The sequence below is a fragment of the Balaenoptera borealis genome (genome assembly GCF_965194805.1).
Source record: "Balaenoptera borealis genome assembly, chromosome: X".
NCBI classification, from domain to species: domain Eukaryota; kingdom Metazoa; phylum Chordata; class Mammalia; order Artiodactyla; family Balaenopteridae; genus Balaenoptera; species Balaenoptera borealis.
Window position 1 is genome coordinate 40,148,209 of NC_138881.1, and position 24,300 is coordinate 40,172,508.

The 24,300-nt window shown below is 34.3% G+C and overlaps 1 protein-coding gene across 9 annotated transcripts in view; it reads left to right on the forward strand.

Moving 5' to 3' along the window:
- Positions 1-24,300, forward strand: part of KDM6A (lysine demethylase 6A) — a 206,950-nt gene that overhangs the window by 118,594 nt on the left and 64,056 nt on the right. For 7 of the 9 annotated variants that reach the window (XM_082378060.1, XM_082378062.1, XM_082378061.1 and 4 more), the window contains exons 6-8: positions 1,314-1,434; positions 12,193-12,247; positions 16,307-16,341. In XM_082378060.1, the coding sequence (XP_082234186.1) occupies positions 1,314-1,434; positions 12,193-12,247; positions 16,307-16,341 (211 nt within the window). Of the gene's footprint in view, positions 1-1,313; positions 1,435-12,192; positions 12,248-14,279; positions 14,988-16,306; positions 16,342-24,300 lie in introns of those variants that run through there. The other 2 variants (XM_082378059.1, XM_082378058.1) reach the window with 2 other exon arrangements.

The following is a 24,300-nucleotide window of genomic DNA, read 5'->3' on the forward strand; positions in this document are numbered from 1 at the left end:
AAAAAGCTTTGTAAAGAATATATTAGCTGTACTTGGGATAAGCCTTAAATCATGTAGAGAGATTTAAAATGATGCCTAAAATACTGTTATATCTGATACTATAGTTTTCAAAATTCAAAGTAGATGTTTTTCTTTGTCATAATTTTAATTCATTTTTGAGTACATAGTACATTCATGTGATCAAGTTAAGTGATATAAAAATGTATTCAGTTTTTGAAACGTGTTCCTTCCTCATCCTTGTATATGTTCTACTGGTAATTAAGACTTTTTATGAAAGATAAAATGTGAATTTGGGGCAAAGATGGACTGATAGACATAAAGTGACATATAGTAGAATAGAGAGCCCAGAAATAGACCAAGACGTTTGATATGGACATTTGATTTAGGACAGTGTGGCACTGTAGAGCTGTGGTAAGGATGGTCTTAGTTTCTACAGGTGATGTAGGGGGTACTGAATATCTGTATTGAAAAAAATGACAACTGAACCCTACCTCACATCATATAAAAAATAAGGTGCAGATGGATTGTAAACCTAAATATGAAAGATAGAAATATAAAGTTTAAAAAAAAGACTTCATTTTATGGAGTAGACTAGAGACAGGATTAATCTCTCCTCCCTTAAAAACAAAACTATCTGCCCCACCCCTCTCTCCCCTAGGAAATTCCAGAAACAGTGAAATCAGTTATTTACACGGACAATTTTATTAAGCCATAAAATATTATTTGAAGGGACTTCCCTGGCGGCGCAGTGGTTAAGAATCCGCCTGCCAATGCAGGGGACATGGGTTCGATCCCTGGTCCAGGAAGATACCACATGCCACGGTGCCACTCAGCCCATGCGCCACAACTACTGGGCCTGTGCTCTAGAGCCCGTGAGCCACAACTACTGAGCCCGTGTGCCACAACTACTGAAGCCCGCGCACCTAGAGCCCGTGCTCTGCAACAAGAGAAGCCACTGCAATGAGAAGCCCGCGCACCGTAACGAAGAGTAGCTCCCGCTCGCTGCAACTAGAGAAAGCCCGCGTGCAGCAACAAAGACCCAATGCAACCAGAAAAAAAAAAAATTTGAATAATTGAGAGTAAATTCAACTGATCTTCCTTTTCTCCTTTTATATTACACATATTCAATTACATAAAAGACCCAGGCACCCCTTCCTAGTCTTTTTTTTTTAAAGCTATTCATTCACATCTTTTTTATAAAACTGGCATTTCCTTTAAAACAATTGCATAAAAGAGAAGTTTTACTGTTCTACCAAGCAAAAATTCATGTAAGTGTTAAAAAGTAAAGATATCTTATGTCTGTGTTCTTTCAGGGCAATTAAAGCATTTCAGGAGGTGCTTTATGTTGATCCCAGCTTTTGTCGAGCCAAGGAAATTCATTTACGGCTTGGTCTTATGTTCAAAGTGAACACAGACTATGAGTCTAGTTTAAAGGTAGGTTGTTGGGTTTTTTCTGAGATACAATGTTTAATTTTTGTGGGGTCTTTTTGCGGGGGGGTTGTTAAATATTAGAACATTGAGAAATGTTGGAATTTATATGGTACTTCAAAAGAAAATTTGAAAATTTAGATGAAAGAACTTTATCAGCTATGAACTGGAAGATATATAAGTTTGGGTTTCTAATTATATCATTAAACTTTTTTTTTTTTTTTGAGTTTTAATTGTGGTCTGTTATCAGGAAAGGGTGAAGGTTTCAGTCTCAATTTGGACATCTGAATCACTCTGCTATTAGTGATTGGCAACCATAGAGGTCAGAAGCAGCTGCTTAATGATTCTGTATCTGTGACCCCCATCATTGACTGTTTACTTGTATGGGTCTCACTAGAAATCTCTCCACCTCTACTAGCAAAGCACGTCTCATATCTTAAATTATAAAAAGATGTGTTCTTTGCTAGTCATTTGAACTGCTGGTTTGTGAGTATAAACATTGTTGGGCAAAATAACATTGTTGGTTAAATATTTTACTTTCTATAGAATTTAACATTTCTCAAGTTTTTCATTTAGTTTCTTGTGCTATCTATGCCATCACTTTAGGTCTTACTGGGCTTTTCATGAAGATAGTGCTTCCCTGCTCGACAAAAGTATTGCTTTTTAAAAGGATTAGAAGTTCTAGGAAAAGCTTAAATTTTTGTGAATTTATGACTATTTATAATGGTTGCCATGTTCTAAATATCTCCGTTGCAGATTATCTTCATTCTGAAGGGTCAGGAGGGAGATAAAGAATGACTTTACAATAGGTTGTAGTTTGAATTCACTAGTAAGGAACTACTGAAATTAAAAAAAAAACAACCAAATAAAACTGTATTTAGGAGTGCCTAATTGTTCTAGAGTTTTAAAGTAGACAGTTTTGCAAATACTGTTTCTATCTTTCATGAGTTTATAAAGAACAATGCTGATGGTACGAAAGAGAGAGGTATACAGTCCAAAACACTAAAATAAGTAGATTGTGAAAGTATTCAGATCACACAGTTCTCAAAGGTAAGTGCAATTTGAGAAATAGGCCCTAGGGCAAATGTAAGTAACGTGGAGACTAAGGGATGCCTAGAAGTTATCAATTTTCCTCAAGTTTAGAGCAGCATGTCTCAAACTATACTTTCGCATGTGAGTGGACTTGAAATGGAAAATAAGTTCAGATATGCCACCTTGCATATTTTCACCTCCTCTTGGACATTCACAGTGTATACTAGCAAACCAGACTCTTAAAATGCTTATAATACAAAGTCAGCTTATTTGAGCTTTTTATAGAACTGTCACAATATGGTTATTGTGTGTTGCAGAAGTGTAAGTGTTGCTCAGGAAATATATTTGAGTGGAAAAAAGTAATGAGATTTGTCCCAAATTATGCAATGTGGCTATCTCTGAATATCAGTGCAGTGGTACCTTAAACAATTCTATGGATGCAAAACTCTTTCCATGAAGGTGGCAATATTTAAAATCCCCTTTAATCAGGGGAAACAGTGTTCCATGGCTAATTCAAAGTGTTCTTGCTTACTCCTGTTCAACAGAATCCTTCCTGTATACAACTTTTAATTTGTTCAGGCGTAAAGGCTAACGAACTTTCAAGTCATAGTGATTTTAGCAAGATTGCCTTAAGTAAGTGCAGTCTTCTGGTTTTGGGCCTTCCATTTATTTAAAATACTTGATACCATTCTGATGTTTGTTTCATTTCCATGAACATAGAAAAGAATTTCAGGAGTCCTTGATATTTCTCTTCCCCATAATGAGAAGGTTTCATTTGATTTTTCTCTCATCTTGACATTGGCTTTTTAAGGCTTCTCTCTCCAGTATTCCTTGTCTGTTTTCAGGAGAATTTTAGGCATGAACATTTGTAGTTGAAGAGGAGGTATTTCAGTATATTACTGTAAGTGCTTAGCATTTAGTGTACGTGAAGGTAGGAATCAGAAGGAATGATATGCCCCATTCTCCTTAGGTGGCCTTCAGTTTTCCTACAGTGGACTGACTGGCTAGTACTTTACCTTTATGGATAGATGTGGAGCCTCTGGTGACTTTTCCACTACATGAAGTTGTTTCCTAGCACAGTGTATTGGTATAGATGCTTTGGGCTGCAACCTCAGAAAACTCCAACTGAAGCTGGTTAAAATGACAAAGAAAAGTAGCTCATATAATGTAAAGTCCAGCCTTCAGGATTGATTGATTCAGCTGATCCAGTGTTTCACTAAGGGTTCATTTTCTTCTCTTTTCTGTGTTGGCTTATTCTTAAGGCTGGTTGCCAGGTACACAGTGAGATGATTTCTTTTTCAATGTCTCATAAAGAAAAGCACCTATACCACTACTCTACATTATAGAGTTACTCTATAATGTAGAGTAGTGGTATAGGTGCTTAGTGTAGCGCTGGCATATAGTAAGTGCTCAGTAAATACCTGATTTATCATGTTATAGAGGAGAAAGATCCTGACTTCCTGTTGATCTTTTCAGGAATACTTCACTTTGCATCTCATTGGCCAGAATTAGACCACGTGGCTATTCTCAGTGATTCCTTATCAAAGGTGTGGTTATTCTTAGACCAGTTATGTCCAGTTTTTGAGCAGAGCTTGATTTCCTAAATATGCTGTTCCTGTCTAATAGAGAGTGAGGGGTGGGTAAAAAGATTATTTTGGTATGGGAGTGGTGCATAGAATCTGTCCATTACAGATCTGGTCTTCTCTGCCTCATTTCCTTTCCCTCTGGGATGGAGAGATACAACATATACAGTATGTTTTAGATGGTAAAATATTTAAATAAAATACAGTTTATTTTCATAATAGATTCCTTCTTTTCACCCACACATGAAATGCATTCCAGGGCCTCCTGTTTTATTTCTATCTCTGGTAATAACTTTTCTCCCAAAATGTATTTCTGAAACAGATTCATTCTGTTTTGGTACTGTGTAAACAGCTCTCAGAGCAGGCAAATTGGGTTTTAAAACTTGACCCTGCCAGTAAACTAATTGTGTGACTTTGGGCAAGATGCCTAACTTTTCTGATCCTCTTTGTGTCTGTAGAACTGGAATAACTGTACCTACTCCACAAGATTGTTATAAAGATTAAATAATGTATATATCGAAGTATCTGACAAATAAGTTTTTTCAGCCCTTCTTTTTTAGTTCTCAGTTTATCTACCATATCTAAAACCCCTCTAATTTGGGGCCAGTATAGATATTGTTTGTGTGAAATCCATTTTCCCATCCTAGAATTGAATACTTGTATTTTTGTCACCCTGCCCATCCTCAGAAATGTGAAGTTAATGCCCAGCTTACTTTTCAATCAGATGGTGTTATTTTTCCATTAAATTGGCCAATAAAGATTTCATGTGTTTAGTTGAGTGGTGGAGGTACCAATTCTTAATTTATTAACTAGTTTAGTACTATCTGAACCAGAGTCCATTTCAGGGTGACATTTCTACATGATATTTTGTTCTTTTTCTTTCCCGCTTCAGATAATATCCCCCCGGGTGGGATTGGTTGCCTGTTTACCTCCATATAATTCAGAATTTTATTTTATTACTTTTTAATGATATTAATGATAATTGCTTACATTTGTTATGTATTTGAGGCAGTGTGCTATCATTACTTCAGTAAAAGCACACCAGTTTTGACAAGCAGTTTTATATAATGCCTCTAAGTTTTGCACCCTGGCAGACTATTAAAATTATTTCCCTCATATGAAGCTAATACATGCAAAATAAGATGTGATAACACCCATATCTTCAGTTAATACCAATGCATCTATTTAATGAAGATTATTAAAAAATCGTCCTAATACTTACATATTTAAGTTTCCCTAAAATATGTCAGCATTAGAACTTCCTTGGATTTTTAAAGGTGAAGAGAGTGGCTTTTTTATGGGAACTTGTGGATAGTTGGCTGGGATACCAATGTAAGTCCCCTTATAATTTGATATTTGAAGATGATAAGTGCTGATTGAAGGGATTAATATGAAAGGGTTAGGAAGATGAGAATTATTAATACAAGAGATGATTCTAAGGAAATGGGTTAAACTCAAATGAGACTTTGTGTTAGCTTGGCATTTTACCAGGTGCTTAGTGTTTCTTGAATGGATAGATTAATGAAATGGAAGAGGCTATAAAATTACAAAATGCCTCATAGGCTTGGCTGGAAACGTTGGGGAGGAAAAAAAAGAGGCTGATTTTATTTGTCATCTCTTAACAGAATTTTTTTCTACACAAACTGACAGTGCAGTTTTCTCTAGATGCCCCCTGTTCACCAGTTCATTCAGCTACCTGTCATGAAACTTCTGAGTGAAATAGCATTTCCACTTTTTTTTTTTACACTTTTCTCCAGAAAACTACATTTCCAGGTATCTGATTTAATCTCATATCCTTTATATAGACTCAGGAATTTTATTGTCATATTTTTTTATGCCAAGATATTAAGGCAGAAAGAATAAGTAAAGGCATGATGATATGTACTTCCTTTTAGAAACCACTTTTGGAATCTGTGAAATGCCTCGTCTTTTATTATTTTATTTATTAATGTGGAATGTATAAATCATTTGTTTCATTTAATTAAGATACTATGAACTCCATGTATTATAAAAATACTTGCTGAGGATTTGAATACTAGCTATTAAATTAATTTTAACCAGGCCTTAAGTTTCTAAGAGATCTGTAATATTTTTTGTTGTTGTTGAAGCTTTAACAGCATATTTTTATTAGTTCAGTTGTCTAAAGATAATAAAAGTTGCTATTATTTCTCCAAACCCACTCCTGCGCTGTTTCCTTCATGATGTTTAATAGCTTAACTCTGCCAGCTGGCTTTTTGAAAATTCGAGGCTTTTAAAAATTTAAAATTTTTTATTGAGGTGTAATTGACATACAACTTTGAGTAAGTTTAATGTGTATAATGTGTTGATTTGATACATTTATATATTGCAAAATGAACATTACCAAAGCATTAGCTAACACCTCTACCATGTCACATTATTATCTTTTTTTTTTTTTATTTTGGTGAGAACAATTAAGATCTGTCTCTTAGCAACTTTGAAGTTTATAGTACAGTATTGTTGACTGTAATCTCTATGCTGTGCATTAGATCTAGTTATCTACTACTTTCACGTTTGTACCTTAAAACATCACCACCCCAGTTGCCGCTTTGGCAATGGAACTTGATTTCGCCTGAGTGTAATGCCCCTGTTCCTTTTGGCAGAGGATGGTCACTGCTGTTTATTTTGTCTTCTGTCCATTTTTCCTCATTTGTGGACAGAAATCTTTTCCCTGATGTTTTCTTTTTCTGCTGTTCATCAACTTATACTTTACCTTTTAATCTTTTCTAGATATTATCTGGTATGAGGTGATCTGCTAATTGGTTTATCTAACCACTTAATAATGCTTTCTCCACTTCACTCTGCCTGCCCAGTTTTGTTTTTCCATTTGTTATTTATTTCTGCCCTGAGTTCTATTACATACCTTCAAGTGTGAAGTAGTGTAAATAGCTGAAGTACTTCAGTTCCTTAAATACATGTTTGAAAAGGACATGACTGCTCATAGATGTGCAGTAACTATCCTCTCTGATGCTGAGGGGTTGCGATGAGTCCAGGTTTCTCGTGTCAGGTTTCTCTCCTCAAATACATTTTAACTACAAGAAGTTGTTTCTAATCAAAAAGCATTTTTTGGTGTTTACTGATAACTACTTAAATTTGTGGTTGTAAATATTTGATCTTCAAATGCAGCTTTATGAAGCATTCAGTGTATCCAGTGTCACATTTTTTTTAAAGGTTACGTTCCAAAGTAGCATTTTACAATGCAAATTGTTACATTATCCCCTTTATAAAATATGTTATGTTCGCTTTGTATTTGTTATTTGTGTACATATTAGTCTTATTCTGATATGAGCACAAATTGTACACTAGATTTAAAGAACTTGAAAATTAAGTCAGTACATATTCTGATCATTTGTGTACACAGATTAGACATATACTAGAACCAGTGTTTTAGAATTTCTAATCGGTTGCATACCTGTACTTTTATAAAATGTGGTAGAAAGGAGGAATTGGGAGACTAGGTAGGACCCAGTTACAGGAAGAAAGGTGAGCCAGATCTGTAGAATAAATGGGTTCTCGTAGGATGGCTGCATGGATGGATGGATAAAAGGTAAGACATCCTAGAGATCTTAAGGAGTTTTAATAAAGGAGTTAATTTATTAACAGATTCAATGTGGGTAGAGATTCCCCATTTATTGGCTTGAATCACTTTTCTGTTAACTAAAGTAGGGGATAAAGAAAGTAGCAGCAGGTTTTGGGATTGGGACGTGAAAAGCCTCCGAATGGAGATGGGTCATTTGGGAGTTTATCGAGTTGGAGGTACCTGAGGGATATCAGATGTTGGTATAGACAGATACAAGTCTGGAGCTGAAAAGAAGGGCTAGAAATAAGATTTTGAACATCTTCAGTATAGAATATCTTTTGTCTTACTTTTTTGTTAAAGAAAGTCTTGGAAGAGACCAGATTGGTAAACTTGAAAAGAAGGAGCCTCTTCTGAGTCATGATTGCCAGGATCCATTAACTATTAGTCATTGGTGCAGTAGAGTCCTTCCTTGAAACTCTTGTAATAATCTTGTATTACAAAGAGAATGGAAGAACTGAGTTTGAGGGCTTTGAGAGAATCTCCATCAGATCAGCTTGGCCAGGCATCATGGCTCATAAACGTTACCAGAACTTACCAGCTTTAGTTCTGTATCTTATTTTCAGAGACTAAATCCCTGAAGTAAGTACCATCACATCCTAAGGCATTTCCCTAGTTTCATTCATTTATCATAGACTGTTAGTTTTAGGAATGAAGTTTGTTGGTTTTAAATCATACTTTCAAAATTGTGGCAATCTGTCAAAATGAAAAAGAAAAAATAATTTGCCTTTGACCTGCAAGAGTGCCTGACACCTTCCCTTCTCCCACTTAAACGGTCCATAAAACCCTGTTTCATAAGGGCTGTGTACACATAAGTCGTTTCCTCAGCCTGAAGGACCTCTTTTCTTCCCTCAGCTATATCTTTTGGACTCTGCTATGGAACTGTCTTTTAAACTTCTGTTAGGACATTAATTTCAGTGAGCCTTTTATTCAATTGCGTAGATGCGTAGCCATAACAGAGTGCCTGGCGTAGAGTAAAAACCGGTTGCCAACATTTTATTCCTAAAAAGCTGCGTCTGCTTTAATTGAATATAGACAGCAGTATTGACTACACGTACCTTGTCTACATAGACTGAAGTAAGGCTTTTGGTGGTAAGCACACAATTTACAAGTTTTAAATATTGGCATTTAACCCTGACTGTGCACTGGAATAATTTGTAGAAGCTTTAATCTGGTTCATAGGGTGTGATCCCCAACCCACTGAATCAGAAAATCCAAGATTGGATCTGGAATCCAAACATTGCTCCATATTAATAATTTATACATACAACCATAATTTGTCAGTTATGAAAAGTTACCTCATTGCTTGTCTTCAGAGTTGAGAATACAGTTGGAGGGTTCTACAGTTGAAAAGATTGTGAGATAATCACAGACTATATAACTAGAAGTAAAACTCTTTAAAGGGAAATAAAGTCTTGAAACTCAAGTTTTGTGTGTTAATTACATCAATATAGATTTCCCCCTCCAGATAGAAATCAAGTTCCTTAGTCTATAGAAAGCAAAATGCTATAAAGTTATTTTGAAATATTGAACAAGTCAAAACCTTTTAAAGAGAAAGTGACTTTGGTGATAAAGATGTCAACAGAAATTGTAATGAATTGAACCTTGTACTAAATTGGACCAGAAGTGCTATTAAAAGGAAATCACTGTTAACATTAGGAAAAACAAAGTCTTAGGTACATCTTCTTGCTTGGAAATTAATTTTCTATAGAATGCTTTCTGCCTTGAGGTTTGCATATAGTCTTTGAACTGCAGAAGCCTCTACTGCGTAGTATTTCACACAGTAGTCGGTTTCAGTACTGCAATATTTCGGTGTGAGGTACAGTTATTTCCTAGCTCTTTCTGTTGGTTGCAACGATGGGTGCTACATATTTTACCATGGCATCTTCAAGGTTTGGGGCTGATTATCATAGTTGATAGTTACTTCTGCTGATTTATATGTTAAAGATACATCTATTTTGCATCCGGCTTGGATACTGAAATGAAACTGTGAAGTCATGCCATCCCCACCCTAGTCCCTCATCTCCCTTTAGTTTACTGAAAGGTGTATCAGTGGTTTTCTTTATGTGGGGTGGTTTTGTGTGGCTCTTCTTAGTTTCTTAAACTTAAGTAGTTATTCTGTAAGTTCTTTCATTCTCACATGCCTGTTTTTGAATATGTACTCTTTTGCTGAGTTAATTTTTAGACATCATTGTGGTTTGGAAATGTTTAATATTTCATGATATTTGGGGTTTGAAATGGTGCGTCAGTGACCTCATTGCTGATTTTAAGATTGATTGATAATTATGTAAAACATGGTCCAGAAATACTTTGCCAGTTTTCGCTGCAGGACCTTGACTATTGATAGATGAAATGTAGGTTGGGCAATTCGAATTATGCATCTCTGCTCTTCGTGGGATTTCAGTGAAATAGCAAAACTAAAATACTGCCATCTTAAAGGGTGTTTCTTTGCAGGTCAGTTTGTATCCTTTGGCTCAGCTAGGAAAGGTCTGTCTTCTCTTATCTAAATATTAATTTATGCTGGCAGGATAGATTAGGCTTAGAAATGTAGTACGGTCTGAATGTGTGGCTGCTGTGCCTCTTTTTGTCTAGAGGAGAACAACTGGTTATAAAGCGTGCTTTGCTTTCATAGTACTCACTTTTTAAAATAGTCTGTTTTCTATTGCTATGGTAGCACACTAAAAGGATGTTTGAGGACATAACAATCTGCTTTGTAGGCCAGGGGAAAATAAAAGCAGTTCTTGAAGTGTTCAGATGTTGGATTTTTTTTTTTTCATTCAGTCAATCACGGCAAATAATTTTTCACTCTTGGTTTGTTGATCATTGTGTCCCTAGTATCTGCATTGTCCTAAGGACATTATAGGGTCTTGAAGTATTTGTTGAATGGATTAAATATTTAACATTTAAGGGTCATAGTCATTTCGTTAGTAGCTTGCCCATTCAGAATATTACAACCCTTAAATATTAAGAGTACTGCAGATGTAGGCTAGCCTAATTATGCAAGCATATAACAGACATTTGTGAATGAATGTAATAACTACTGATTCATACCAAATTATGCCTTCTAATTTTTCTTTCATTGTAACACTGGGTAGCTGACATTAGTTTATTTTTGTTAATTGAGGGTTCTAGTTGACCAAGTGCAGTTTTGTTGATTCTATTCTGAAATACAGTACTAAAAGCTTGCTGATGATGATTTCTCTTGATAAGAAAGATTTGATAAAGAAAGTTCTTTTTGGGCTTATATCTAGAAGTTGTCATTGTACATATCAATTTTCAGTTTATCCAGCAGTTAAAAAAATATAACTCTTGAGGCATTTGGATTGTGGATAGGAGTGGTAATTTTTAGAAAATGGTGTATACTTTGGCTTTTGATTACTTTTAATGGTAAAAATTTGTGGAGACTCAGAAAATTTGAATATACATTTCTGGAAATATTTTTTAGAAGAGTTCAAAGAGATTTACCTTTTTTAAAATTTTAAATATTTTATACCATTTCTAGTACTTGTATGCCTTCTCTTAGTTTATATAGCAGATTTAATGTTGATACACTAGATGCCAGATGGCATCCAGTGTTCTTGATGATGATTTGTATTCTTAAAGATACATGTTACACCTTGAGTTTGACATGTATTTTTGGGGGGGGCAGGCTTATATGACATTATTACAAGTGGATGCTGTAAATTATTAGTGGTTTAATATTGCCTACACATATAATAGCATGTACATTCTAAAAGGATAATTGCATTTCATTTCTGGTGGTTGCAAGGATGGATGGGTGCTAGATATTTTACTATGGCATCTTCAGGTTTGGGGGTTGATGATCATAATTGATAGTTATTTCTGCTGATTTATGTCTTAATAGGTACATCTATTTTGCATCTGGTTTAGAAACTAGAAATGAAACTATGAGGTCATGCCATCCCCACCCTACTCCCTCATCTCCCTTTAGTTTACTGAAATGTGTATCAGTGGTTTTCTTTATGTGCATTGGTTTTGTGTGGCTATTTGATGCATTCTTTGTGGTACTTCAAATACTTTTAAAAGACACTAAATACAGTAATTATTGAAGAATCAGTAAGGGCAGATAGTTTTACCCTTTATGATAATTCCCATAGTCATTTTTTTAAAAAAAATTCACATCATTTTGAGATAGTGGTGTTTAATATATTAATACCAATGAACTTTTTACTTTCAGTTTTTAAAGTAATGATGTGTTCTATTTGAAGTGTTCTATACCTAATACTTCCTATTTACTAGAAGACTTAAAAACCTGATTCTTTTTCCATATAAACAAAATTTTATGTAGGATAACTTGATATCAGGTTAATTCTTACCCCAATTCTCCATTCTCAACTGTTTGAAGAAAATATTCAGCAACATGTTTGTTGCCAGCAATAAATGTTCAAGGTAATGTTAGTTGGTTGTCTAGTATGTTTTATTTGCATAGCATAGTTTCATTATTATATTAGACCTTATATACCTGAAAATTATTTTAAAATACATTTATATGATTGAATTTAGTGCATTAATTTTCTCACTCTCTTCTTGCAGCATTTTCAGTTAGCTTTGGTTGACTGTAATCCCTGCACTTTGTCCAATGCTGAAAGTAAGTATTATTAAGTACCATAGTTCTCTGCATGTGTTCAGATCACTTCATGGCAAATAATAGTAATAATAATAATAGTCATAAATCCTGTGTAATTTTTTCCCCTAGAATTGTTGAATCTAACTGTATTTGTTGCCATGGCTACTTGTACAAATGGAACATGTGAGACCAGTTATTACGAGCAGCAGCCTGTGTCTAAAATAGATATGCCAGTGAACTGGGTTGTTGAATTAAATTATCTGTGCTAGTGAACAAGATTGATTATTTGTGTATTAATTACATTGTAGATGACTTGGGATTAAAAACAGGGTTTGCCAATCTTTTAGGAAAACTGAGTATACAAAAATTCATATGTGTTAGCTCACTGATTCGGGCTTTGTGGTACTAAAATTATTGGTAATTATGAAGATATACTTTGACTTTCTATTATAGTTTTAAGCATCATACATAAAGATTGAGGTGAGATTTTTCAGTTAATTAAAAAAGAATGTGTGAAGCATGTTCTGATACAGTGGTTTTCTTTAGACATTTATTTTCTGCTTCTATGTATGTTTCTTTCTAAAAGCAGGTTGGGTTGATTATGATGTGTTTATCAATAAGTATGTGTTGGCATATTTATTTAGTGTACTTTAAGGTAGCCAATAAACGTTTAAAGAATATGCATTGGATTCAAGCTGGATTTCTTTAAAACTTTCTTACTTGAACAATAAAATTTATAATTAGAGTGTATGAAAAATTGAGTCATTCATGAAAATTTCAGACCAGTCAAAAGATTCTAGGTTTTACAGAGTCAGTATTTTGCTGTAAGTGACTTCATTTTTTAACCATATAGAAAGGAGTTTAGTGAAGAGTAGTCTCAGTGGTAAAAATGCCCCCAAATGACTGAATCAGTGAAAAAAACGGTAGAAATTTGAATATAACTTGCATATAATATGAATTAAGACATAGTGTGGATTAAATCATTATCTAGACCAGACTAATTATCTCATAATTCTACTAAATGCAGTTTTCTGAGAAAACTTAAAAATTCTATTGTCTTTAAATGAAACTCAGGATTAGTACTGATCAGTGTATTTCCAGAACAAATGGTGGGAAGGTAACAAATGCAGCAATATTTTAGTTTCTAAGATGAGGATAGACAAAGGATTTAACTCATTGATATATTAATTTATAGTGTTAATTTTTTATACTTTTTCCTTAATTATATATCCAGGTTATATAAACCATCTAGAATATAAACCCTTAAAATCCTTTTAAAATTAATTTATGGGAATAAGAAAAAAATCTGATTTTCGTTTAATTGATTGTAGCTAGTGCCTAAAAACTAACTTTCATACGTACTTGTCAGTTTGAATGATAACCTTTGAGGGACGTTACATAAATTTCAAACTAAATATTTTTGTAAATCCTCATTTTATTCTACTCTGTTGAAGTTAAATCTTACTTGTAGATCATTGCTCCTGAAGGAAAACACCTATGTAGAATGAGTACCACAGGGCAGATCTCGTTGAATTTGAAGAGGACAGTTTGAACAATCATGAATACTTTTTCGAGCTTACCACGACTCTCTTTCTGTTGGTTGTTGAGAACGGAAATAAGAGGGAGGGTGACCAATGTCCTGTTTTGCACAGGGCTGAGGCGTTTCCCCAGACTCAGAACTTTGGGTGCTAAAAGGTTGGTCACTCTAATGGAAGGGCATGTGCTTTATTTAGAGACGTTAGGCCATTATAGTTCAGTTGATTTGGGTAGTTTATTTTTGACAGTCAACATAGCTACTTGATAACCATGGTAATAATGGCTGATGTCTCACAGAGCACTAGCAAACACAGACTACTTAATTTGAGCTAGATATTATTACTGTTTAAACATCAGGCTCTTTATTATCTTTGTAAAACTTATTTCTCTTTGAATTTTTTATATCATAACCTATTTAGATATGCCACAGACGTTGACTGTTTTTTGAAATCTTCCATGTTACTTTGTCGTGCTACAAAGTTCAGAAGATTTTAGAAAGTAAAGTGAGCTTTAAAAAGAAGTCTGTATGAGATTTCTGTTTTATGGCACAATTCATTTATGCAATTAAAGAAAATAAGTAGATACACTTGCCGCTTCTAGAGCTATTTAAGAGGGGTTAATTACAGATTGTGTTTTGAAAGTAGAATCATGGTGATGTGAGACTTCTCATTATATGATTGCCCCTTGGGATAAAATTGTTCCTTCTAGATTTAATTAATTCTGTTAATTCTAAAAATAATGTATTAATTTCTGAAAAAAGTTTAATTTCAGAACGTTTTATGGCAATATTTGTTAAAAATTTCTACCTCTAATTGAGACTTGCCAAGTGGAGCTTTTTCTTAGTTGTATGGTTATGTTCCACTTTGAAGAGGACTTTTAAGAAATTAAATATAGATTGGTTTTCATACCACAAAAGATGATACTGGATTTAGTAACTCATGGGATAGGAAAGCCCTTGCTGAGCCTGGAGGGAGTTTGGGATGGTAATAGAATGCCACCGTGCTGCTGATCTTTTCTTCCATGTGACCTTTCCATGTCACCTTTGTTAGAGGAGTAGGAAGATTGAGGGGAGAAGGGCATAGATTTTCCATCTCTTCCTCATTCTCTTAACCTGTAACCCAGTCTCCCTCTAATGATGTAGTGAGGTGAGATGGACTGGAACTCTCAAGGAGAGCTGTGTTGGAAAAGGGGACTAGGAAATAAGAAAACCCCTCAAAAGATATAGGTAAAGGGGATATTTATACCTGTAGAACTTTTATTATTATTTTTATGTGCTTTTCACAAAATGTTGCTTTTCAGCTTTTAAAGGTGATGTTTTTATTTTGCCTCATTGCTGATTATTTAACATACGATATTTAATGATTATGTATGGAGAGGGCAGTACTTTACTTTTGATCCAAAAATGTTTGATATTAAAGTTCATTATATATTTTGTTTTGGTCTTTATGCTTATTTACTTCAGCTGTTCCCAGGTGCTGGTCTAGGAACAGGTATCAAAATCCCTTGCAGAACTAAATAAAAAGGCACCTTTCCAGGCCTTGCCTGGGATCACTGAATATAATCTCAGGGATCTCTATTTTTAGTAAGCCTCCCAGGTGACTCTTACGGTTATGGGAGTCAGTGAGAGAGTTAGTTTATGATGGCGATGAGAAATTGATGATAGCTGTGGACCTTGTTTTTAAAGATCCACATGTATATTATGCATATAATTTTGAAAGGCTCCCAGACTCCTTGAAATTCAACTATGAAATCCAGGTAGATAGAACATTAAAAAAAAGGTTTGTCATTGAAGGGTGAAAATCATATTATTTAAGTAAACCAGAATCCAGTTTTGATTCCTGGTTCATTGTTGCTTTTGTTGAATCATTCATATTCTGGTAGTGCAGTATCAGGAAGAGCTGAAAATAAAAGCTGAAATACGTATATTTTTATTTGATTTTCAAGAGATACTTGTTAATGTTGAGACTGTTTACTGTTCTTGCCTTCCAAGTGGTTTGACTTTAAAAAAAAATTATGAAGAACTGATAGAGAAATGCAACTTATTTCCTCTGTGTGTTATTACTAGTGTCATGCTTGTCTATGACTTCTTTATAAACATTGATATGAAATATGGTATAAGGAAAAAATTGGAGGGTATTTTTGTTGTTGTTTTAATCAAATACTTTTTCTTTTTTGACTTGTAACTCAGGTTTTAAATACCATGTTTTGAAATGTATAGGTTATAAAAGTTTTCTTTATTTGCTTAATGTTGCCATTTTGAACTTTGTAAGAAGTATACCCACTTGCTATAGATTTTAATATTAATTTTAATAATTACATTGGCAAAATTTAGTAATGGCCAACAGTGAATACATGTGGTTTCTTATCGTGTTCGTGTATGTTTGTTTGTATATTCTGTGTTATTAAAAAGAAAACTTATGTTCTGTAATTACTTAAATCTGTGTGGTAGAGATAGTGCTTATATTTTACATTTTATATTTTTAATTAAATTTACCCAAACACTGCTGTATTATTATTGATTTTTGTTTTCCATCATCTTTGCAGTTCAATTTCACATTGCCCACTTATATGAAACCCAGGTAAGTGTTTTAACTTAGCTTACTTAAAACAAACAAAAATGATCACCCATACCATTTTAAGTGGAATCAGATATACAGATAATTTAATGGAGTTCTGAGCATTACTTCTTACATACATTTTATACTCATTAAATGTGGTCAAGATTTTGCTTTAGTGTTACAGTTATTACACAGAGTGCTTGTTGTGTACAAAGACGTTTCATTCAATATGATTTGCCTCTAAACTCAAACTATCTGCAGGCTTAAATGGCTGTATTTAAGAAGATTTCTCTTATTCTTGATGTGAAATGCCTAGTTTTCTTTTCGAAATGTTTATACATGGTTGTTATAATGCATTGTTTTTAGTTTCACTTTTTCTTAAGATTAAAATATCCCTTCCACGTATCACTGTTTGAAAGGCATATTAGTAACCTCTTGATGTCATTACCATTACTTTTATAGCTGCTGTATTTAAAAAACTTTTTTAGTTTAATTTTATAACATTTTATTTTTATGTATGGCAGATTTTGCTTAGTTATATGGTAAAGGACATAAAACATAGACATTTAGTCTAGGTAGGCAGTGGTATGGAAAATCAGGCATAAGTTGGTATGAGGCTAAATATTTGGTAATCATAGTTTACCCAAAAAAACAATTTTTATAACAGCTTTTTAGAAAAAAAAATACTGTTATATTTCTACATAATTTCTAAGGTCTGTTGTGTTTCAGAGCCACCATGGGGTGGTCTAAACAATTAACATCTGTTTCCTGGACACCTCCATCTGTGTGCACACCCGCCCTTCCCGCCCCCGTGCATACTCGCACGCACACATGCGCGCACATCCACTGACTCAGAATTGATGCACACTCAGGTTTGGATACTCTACTAATCTAGGGATTTTATCCACCTTGAGAGGATGCATTTGAGAATTACATTCATGTTGTGGATCCGAGTCTTTACCTGCCAACGCTAATCCCAGCCTCCTGCCAACTGCTGATTTTTGCCAAATCAGTAAAGGCCCCAGGGTGAAAGCAGCTATAGAAATAAGCTTCCTCTCCAAAGTTCTTTCCCTGGAGTCTTAACTCCTTCTGTTTTCATTACCTCAGGAGATCTCTGCTGTCTTCAAAAGGATGAGCTCTGATTTTTTTCCCAGCTTTTCTAGTTCTTAGTGAGATTTCCCTGGTCTGTCATTAGGTAAAGCAGATGTTATCTCGCCTTTCTTTTTAATGAATGTTTTTCGCTTGAGATGGAATTCTATTTGATTGTTTTTATTTGACCACTTTAAAATTTACATTCCATTGTCTTTTGGTTTTCATTGTTTCTGATGAGAAGTTGTCTGTTGGTGTTAATTTTTTTTAATCTCGTGAAGGTAATGTGGGTACAGGACCCTCCCCCCACTGATTCTTTCATTTGATAAATTTTAGTGCCCATTAAGATTAAGCAAAACAAAAAGAACAAAATTTGTGCTAGGCAGAGTATATAATTATTAGATGACGGGAAGATGACACTGTAAGCATATGAAAGGACTGAAAAATCTCTACTCCAGTGCTTATAACAAGGATTTTTATTTTCAGGTGAAAAATTAAGGGAAACAAAAGGCTTACCTACAAAGTGTATAATGTGATGAATTGATATATATATGATTTCCCCCACTGAGTTAATTAACACACCCATCACCTCACATCTCTAAAGTGGGGGCAGTGAGAACAATTAAGTTTGATTGTCTTAACAAACTTCAATTGTACAATACAGTGTTATCAACTATAATCATCATATTATATGTTAGATCCTCAGACCTTATTCGTCTTGTAACTGGAAGTTTGTACCTTTTTACCAACCTTTCCCCATTTCTTCCACCCCACCCCCTGGCAACCCTTTCTACTGACTTTTCTATGAGTTCAACTCCCCACCCCCACCCCTTTTTAAAAAGAATCCACATATAAGTGATATCATATAGTATGTGTCTTTCTCTGTCTGGTTTATTTCACTTAGCATAATTCCTTCCAGATTTACCTAGGTTGTCACAAATGACAGGATTTCCTTCTTTTTTTAAGGCTGAAATATCATTCCATTGTATTTATATACCACATTTTCTTGATCCATCTGGAGACAGACACTTAGGTTGTTTCCATTCTTGGCTCTTGTGAATAATCCTGCAGTAAACATAGGAGTACAGATATCTCATCAAAATAATGGTTTTGTTTCCTTTGGAAATATACCTGTACCCAGAAGTGGGATTGCTGGATCATATGGTAGTTCTGTTTAGGTTTGGGTAATTTTAATGAGATGTCATGTCAACTCACCCACACCCATTCTTAGATTATCTAAATAAAGATAATTTTGTTTCTCTGTATAATGTCATATCTCCAAGTAAATATATTATGAATTATTGGATATTTATATCAATTATTTAATTTACCTTTCCCATTTTATTAGCTGAGACCCCCAGAACCATTTTTTTCCCTAATAGTAATAATAGTATTAACTGGCCTTCATTTCTTTTTCTTGATTTTAATGAAATAACTTGAACAAGTCACCATCTAAATTCTAAATAATCTTTAAAGATTAAAGATAAAGGATTTCTCCCTTTTAATTTTGTTATTACAGTGTTACTTATTTTTGAGTAGATAATCCAAAATGAAAGTGCCTGCAAGAATACACAGTGTAGTATACTCCTCCCTCCTTTTCCCTGGACACCTATTCCCCTCCCGAAAGCCACCAACGACCATAACCAGTGTTTTTTATATCCTTCCAGAGAATCTCAGTGTATATATAAGCAAATCCATATATATGTTTGCACATATATTTGTTTTTCTTTATTTTATTGAAATACTAGCCCATTATATATGTTCTCTCTTGATCTTGTTTAAATTGGCTTTTTTAACTTAGTATTATATTTTGGAAATCATTCCCTATCAGTACATGTAGAGCTGTATTATATCCCTTTGCAGAGATGTACTGTAGCTAATTTAACTATTCTCCCTTGAGAGATAGTTACAAATAATGTTATTATGAATAACACTGTTGATAAGAATTACTAGTTTCATTTTTAACATTGTCTTCTAACTAGCAGTAGTTTATTACTGAAACACTGTAGGCTGGTTTCATTTATGCATATTGTACAAATCCAAAAATTCTAAAGAAAGAAAAATAAATTCCAGCTGACATTTAAAGATGCAGTAAGTATGTCATGATTACCTAGGGTTTATTCCATGAATTCAAGATTAGTTCAGTGTGAGGAAATATGTTAACAAAACAAACAAAAATCATTGTAAGGAAAACAACATTGTGAGGAAGAAAGATTTTTTTTTGAAAGAAATGAATAGTGTGAAAAGGAGAGAAAAACAGTAGATCTAATTAATAGGTCAGAACCTTAATATTCTGAAAAGAATTAACAAAATAGATAAACCACAAACTAACTTGATCAGGAGGATAAATGAGAGGTAAAGCACAGATACATAAAGTAAGATAACCATGGAAACAGAAGAAATTAGTACAGTCATATAAGACTGCTTAGCAGACCTGTATGCAAATGAATTTGAAAACTTAAAGTGGACTGTTTCCCAGGGAAATACAGATTAGAGAAATTGACCTCATTAGAGTTAGGAAAGTTATAAAAAGCCAATTTTCATAAAAAGAAACAGAGAAAATTAAGTAATGCCCTACAGAAAGTACCATGCCCAAATGGTTTTACAGGGGAATTCTATCAAGCCTTTAAGTACCAGATAATTCTAGCACTCTATAGATTATGCGAGACCACTAGAAATGGAGAGAAACTTTCTCATTTCTTTTCCTTTTTTTGAGAGGGATAGGGGGCTTATAACAGCTTTTAATCTGACCTTGAGAGATTTATGTGTTTGATAATAATTAAAGTCCTTTCTGCACTTACTGATTCTATAGCATGTTTTTAAAATATAATGGAAACAAAAATCTGATTCTAGACATTAACTACAGGCCACAGTTCTTTGGTGTCTTCTTTTTTATTTAATTGTAAAATATACCTGACATTAACTTTACCATTTTAGCCATTTGTTAAGTATACAATTCAGTGGCATTAAGTACACTCGCATTATTGTGCAACTATCACCACCATCCATCTCCAGAACTTTTTCATCATCCCAAGCTGAAACTCTATACCCATTAAAAAATAGCTCCTCATTCCTCCCTCCCCCCAGCCCCTGGCAACCACTGTTCTACTTTTTGTCTCTATGAGTTTGACTATTCTAGGTACCTCATGTAAGTGGAATGATACAGTATTTGTCTTTTTGTGTCTGGCTTATTTCTCTCAGCATAATGTCTTTAAGGTTTGTATATATTGTAGCATGTGCCAGAATTCCATTCCTTTTAAAGGCGGAATAATATTTCATTATATGTATACACCACATTTGGTTTATCCATTCATCTGTCAGTGGACACTCGTGTAGCTTCCAACTTTTGCCTGTTGTGAATAATGCTACTGTGAACATGAGTGTGCAAATATTTGTTTTTGTCCCAGCTTTCAATTTTTTTTGATATATACCCCCAGAAGTGGAATTACTGGGTCATGTGGTAATTCTGTTAAAATTTTTGAGGAACTGACATACTGTTTCCCCCCATTCCTTTTTGAAACAAGTGTAACATTGATGCCTAAACCTGATAAAGACAGTACAAAAAAGAATCAATATACAAACTGTTATCACTGATGAATATTGGTATAAAAATACTAAGTAAAATATTAGCAAACAATCTGTTACCTCATTAAGCAAATAATATAATATGACCAAGTGGTATTCATTCTGGGAATACAAGGCTGATTGAATATTAGGAAATCTATTAATATCATGCATCATAATAATAGAGCTAAAGGTAAAAACAAGTCACTATCATCATAGATGCTGAAGAAGCCTTTGATAAACTCAATACCCATTCCCAATTAAAAATACTCTTGGACATAGGAATTAAGGGTTACTTTCCTATCATGATATCATGATAAAATTCATGTACTTTAATTCCAAAGTCAGTATCTTATTTAAAGGGAAACACTAGAGGCATTTTCACAAAAATCAGGAGCAAGGCAAAAGATGCCCTCTGTCTTCATTACTCCTCATTATTGTACTATAGGTATTAACCAATGCAGTTAGACAAGAAAAATCAATTAGAGGCACATACAGAAATTAATAGCTTTCAACAACAATAATTAGAGAACACACTGTTAGAAAATATTGCCATTTTATAATAACAGCAAAGTAATTAAATACTTAACAATAAACTTAAAAGAGATACTCTGACTCAATAGTATAAAGATGTTCATGGGAATTTAGGTTAGTTTTTTTTGTTTTTTTTTTTTAATAAATAAATAAATTTATTTATTTATTTATTTATTTATTTATTTATTTTTGGCTGTATTGGGTCTTTGTTTCTGTGCGAGGGCTTTCTCTAGTTGTGGCAAGCGGGGGCCACTCTTCATCGCGGTGCGCGGGCCTCTCACTGTCACGGCCTCTCTTGTTGTGGAGCACAGGCTCCAGACTTGCAGGCTCAGTAGTTGTGGCTCACGGGCCTAGTTGCTCCGTGGCATGTGGGATCTTCCCAGACCAGGGCTCGAACCCCTGTCCCCTGCATTAGCAGGCAGATTCTCAACCACTGCGCCACCAGGGAAGCCCTAGGTTAGTTTTTAAATGTAATACAATATCAGTAAAAATTACTAATAAACTTTTTAAAGCAATTCGGTAAGTTGATATGGAAAAACATTCTAGGATAGCCAGAATAACACTGGTGGTGGTGGTAGGGATTGTATGGGTTATATTAACCCTACTAGATATTAAAATATTACAAGGAAGCCTATATGATTAAAAGTATTGTACTGGCATGTGACTAGACAAATAGACCAGTGAAATATCATAGAAAGGCCAGGAATAGATCCAGTGTACATAGAGACATTGAGTATATGATAAAGGTAATATCTTACATTCCTTTAGCTAAGGTAGATTTATTCATACATGGTCCTGGGACAATAAGGTAGCCATTTGGAAAAAGATAAAATTAGACCCGTAACACAAACTATTCACAAGAATAAACTACTACAGATGAATTAGGATCAAAATATAAACATTGATATTGTACAAGTACTAGAAGAAACATTAATTCTTCTTCAACCTTGATGTAGGAAAAAGGCTTTTTAAACTATGGCTCAAAATTCAGAGGCAATAAAAAGAATGACCAGTCAGTTTGAGCAACATAAAAATAATTTCTGCATGGCAAAAACCCCCCCAAAAAAACCATACATTCAAAGGACACCTATGAAACTGGGAGAAAATGTTTACAACATATAGCACAAAGGGCTAATACCCCTGATATATAACAAACTTAAAATTTGACAGACAATGGAACAAGACCCAATAGAAAACTGGGAAGAATGACATGAGCAGACACTTTCCAAAAAAGATATAACTGCCCTTAAGCATGTGAAAAAGTGTTCAAATGCACCCGGTTAAAGAAATGCAGATTAAAGCACACTGAAATACAATTTCTTACCTGTCAGATGGGTGAAAAGTGTAAGTGGCTATGATAGCGAAACAGGCACTCTCATGCATTGTGATAATGCAAACTGGTACACCTCATCTGGAACAAAATAATCTAACAAAACTACATGCAGTAATCTAGCAAAACTCTATACACACTTACCTTTTGACTCAATCCCAAATCTAGGAATCTACCTTGAAAATATACCTCCAGAAATATGAAAATATATAGGCACAAAGATATCTTTTGGAGCATTGTTTGTGATTGCAAAACATTGGAAACAACCTAAATGTCCATACATAGGAGAATGGTTGTACGTATAAACCATGGTACATTCAGGCAGTGGAGTGCCATGCAGCTTTAGAGAAGAATGGGGAAGACCTAGGTAAATCACTATATGGAATGATTTCCGGGATATACTGTTAAGTGGAAAAAATGTGAAGTATAAAAGTGTAATATGCTACCCTTTGTGAAAGAAGCTATGTATGTGCAAAGCAAGATACACGCCCCACTTGTGCACAGATAATACTGAAAATGGATAAACCAGAAACAAGTGAGGTTGGTTACTTACCCAGGAATGGTTGTGAATGGGGTAGTAGGGAGTAGAACTTATCTTGAGTATACTTTTTATGTAGCTCTAACTCCTAGAATCTGGTTATGTTTCACATACCCCAAAATTCATTGAATAATTAAGACCAACCAGAATGTGAGTTAGCCCAAAATAGAATGTAAACAGTAACAAATGAACCAAACTGTATACAAATGAATAACATAAGTATACTGAGAGGTAGGGATGAAAAGAACTCAGCTAAATAACTTTGGAGAATAGTACTTTGACTCTATAGTGTAAAGCTAGAGACAAAAGAACTGTAAACAAATCTTCCACTACAGTTACTTTCTCACAGGGATATGGATAGAAATTCTGCAACTATTTTATGTAAATATTAGGGGTAAACAATTAAGTAAATGTATTGTGGATAATGAGGACCAGATTTTCAGTGTTAGAGAACTTACAAGTAAGAAAAGAAGAAAGGCTAGACTGAATTCTGTGTTGTTGGATTGGAATTGGAGGGATCACTATGAACATAGGTTATTTATGGAAATAGAGAGTTGGATAGAAATAGAGACGTAAGAGTGTGTGTGTGTGTGTATGCGTGTGTATACGTTAATATATTTCCTAGCTCTGTTTGCTGCAAGGGCCTAGAAGCAGTGACCCACCTTGGCAGCAGTGAATGTACTAGCACCCAGATCTTTGTTTCTAAATCCAATTCTTCAATAAAAGGAATCAGGAATTCTTGGGGAGAAGTGGGTGATTCCAGGGCTTAGGCAGGGAAACTACTAGATGAGCCTTGGAACATTTCGTGGTGCCAGAAAGTAAGGAAGTGCTCAAAAAATGATGGGCATGTGGAAAGATAAAGGAGCCAACTTGAGGGAAACGGGGTTTCTAATCACCAAATCTGACACAAGTTTAGAAACAATTA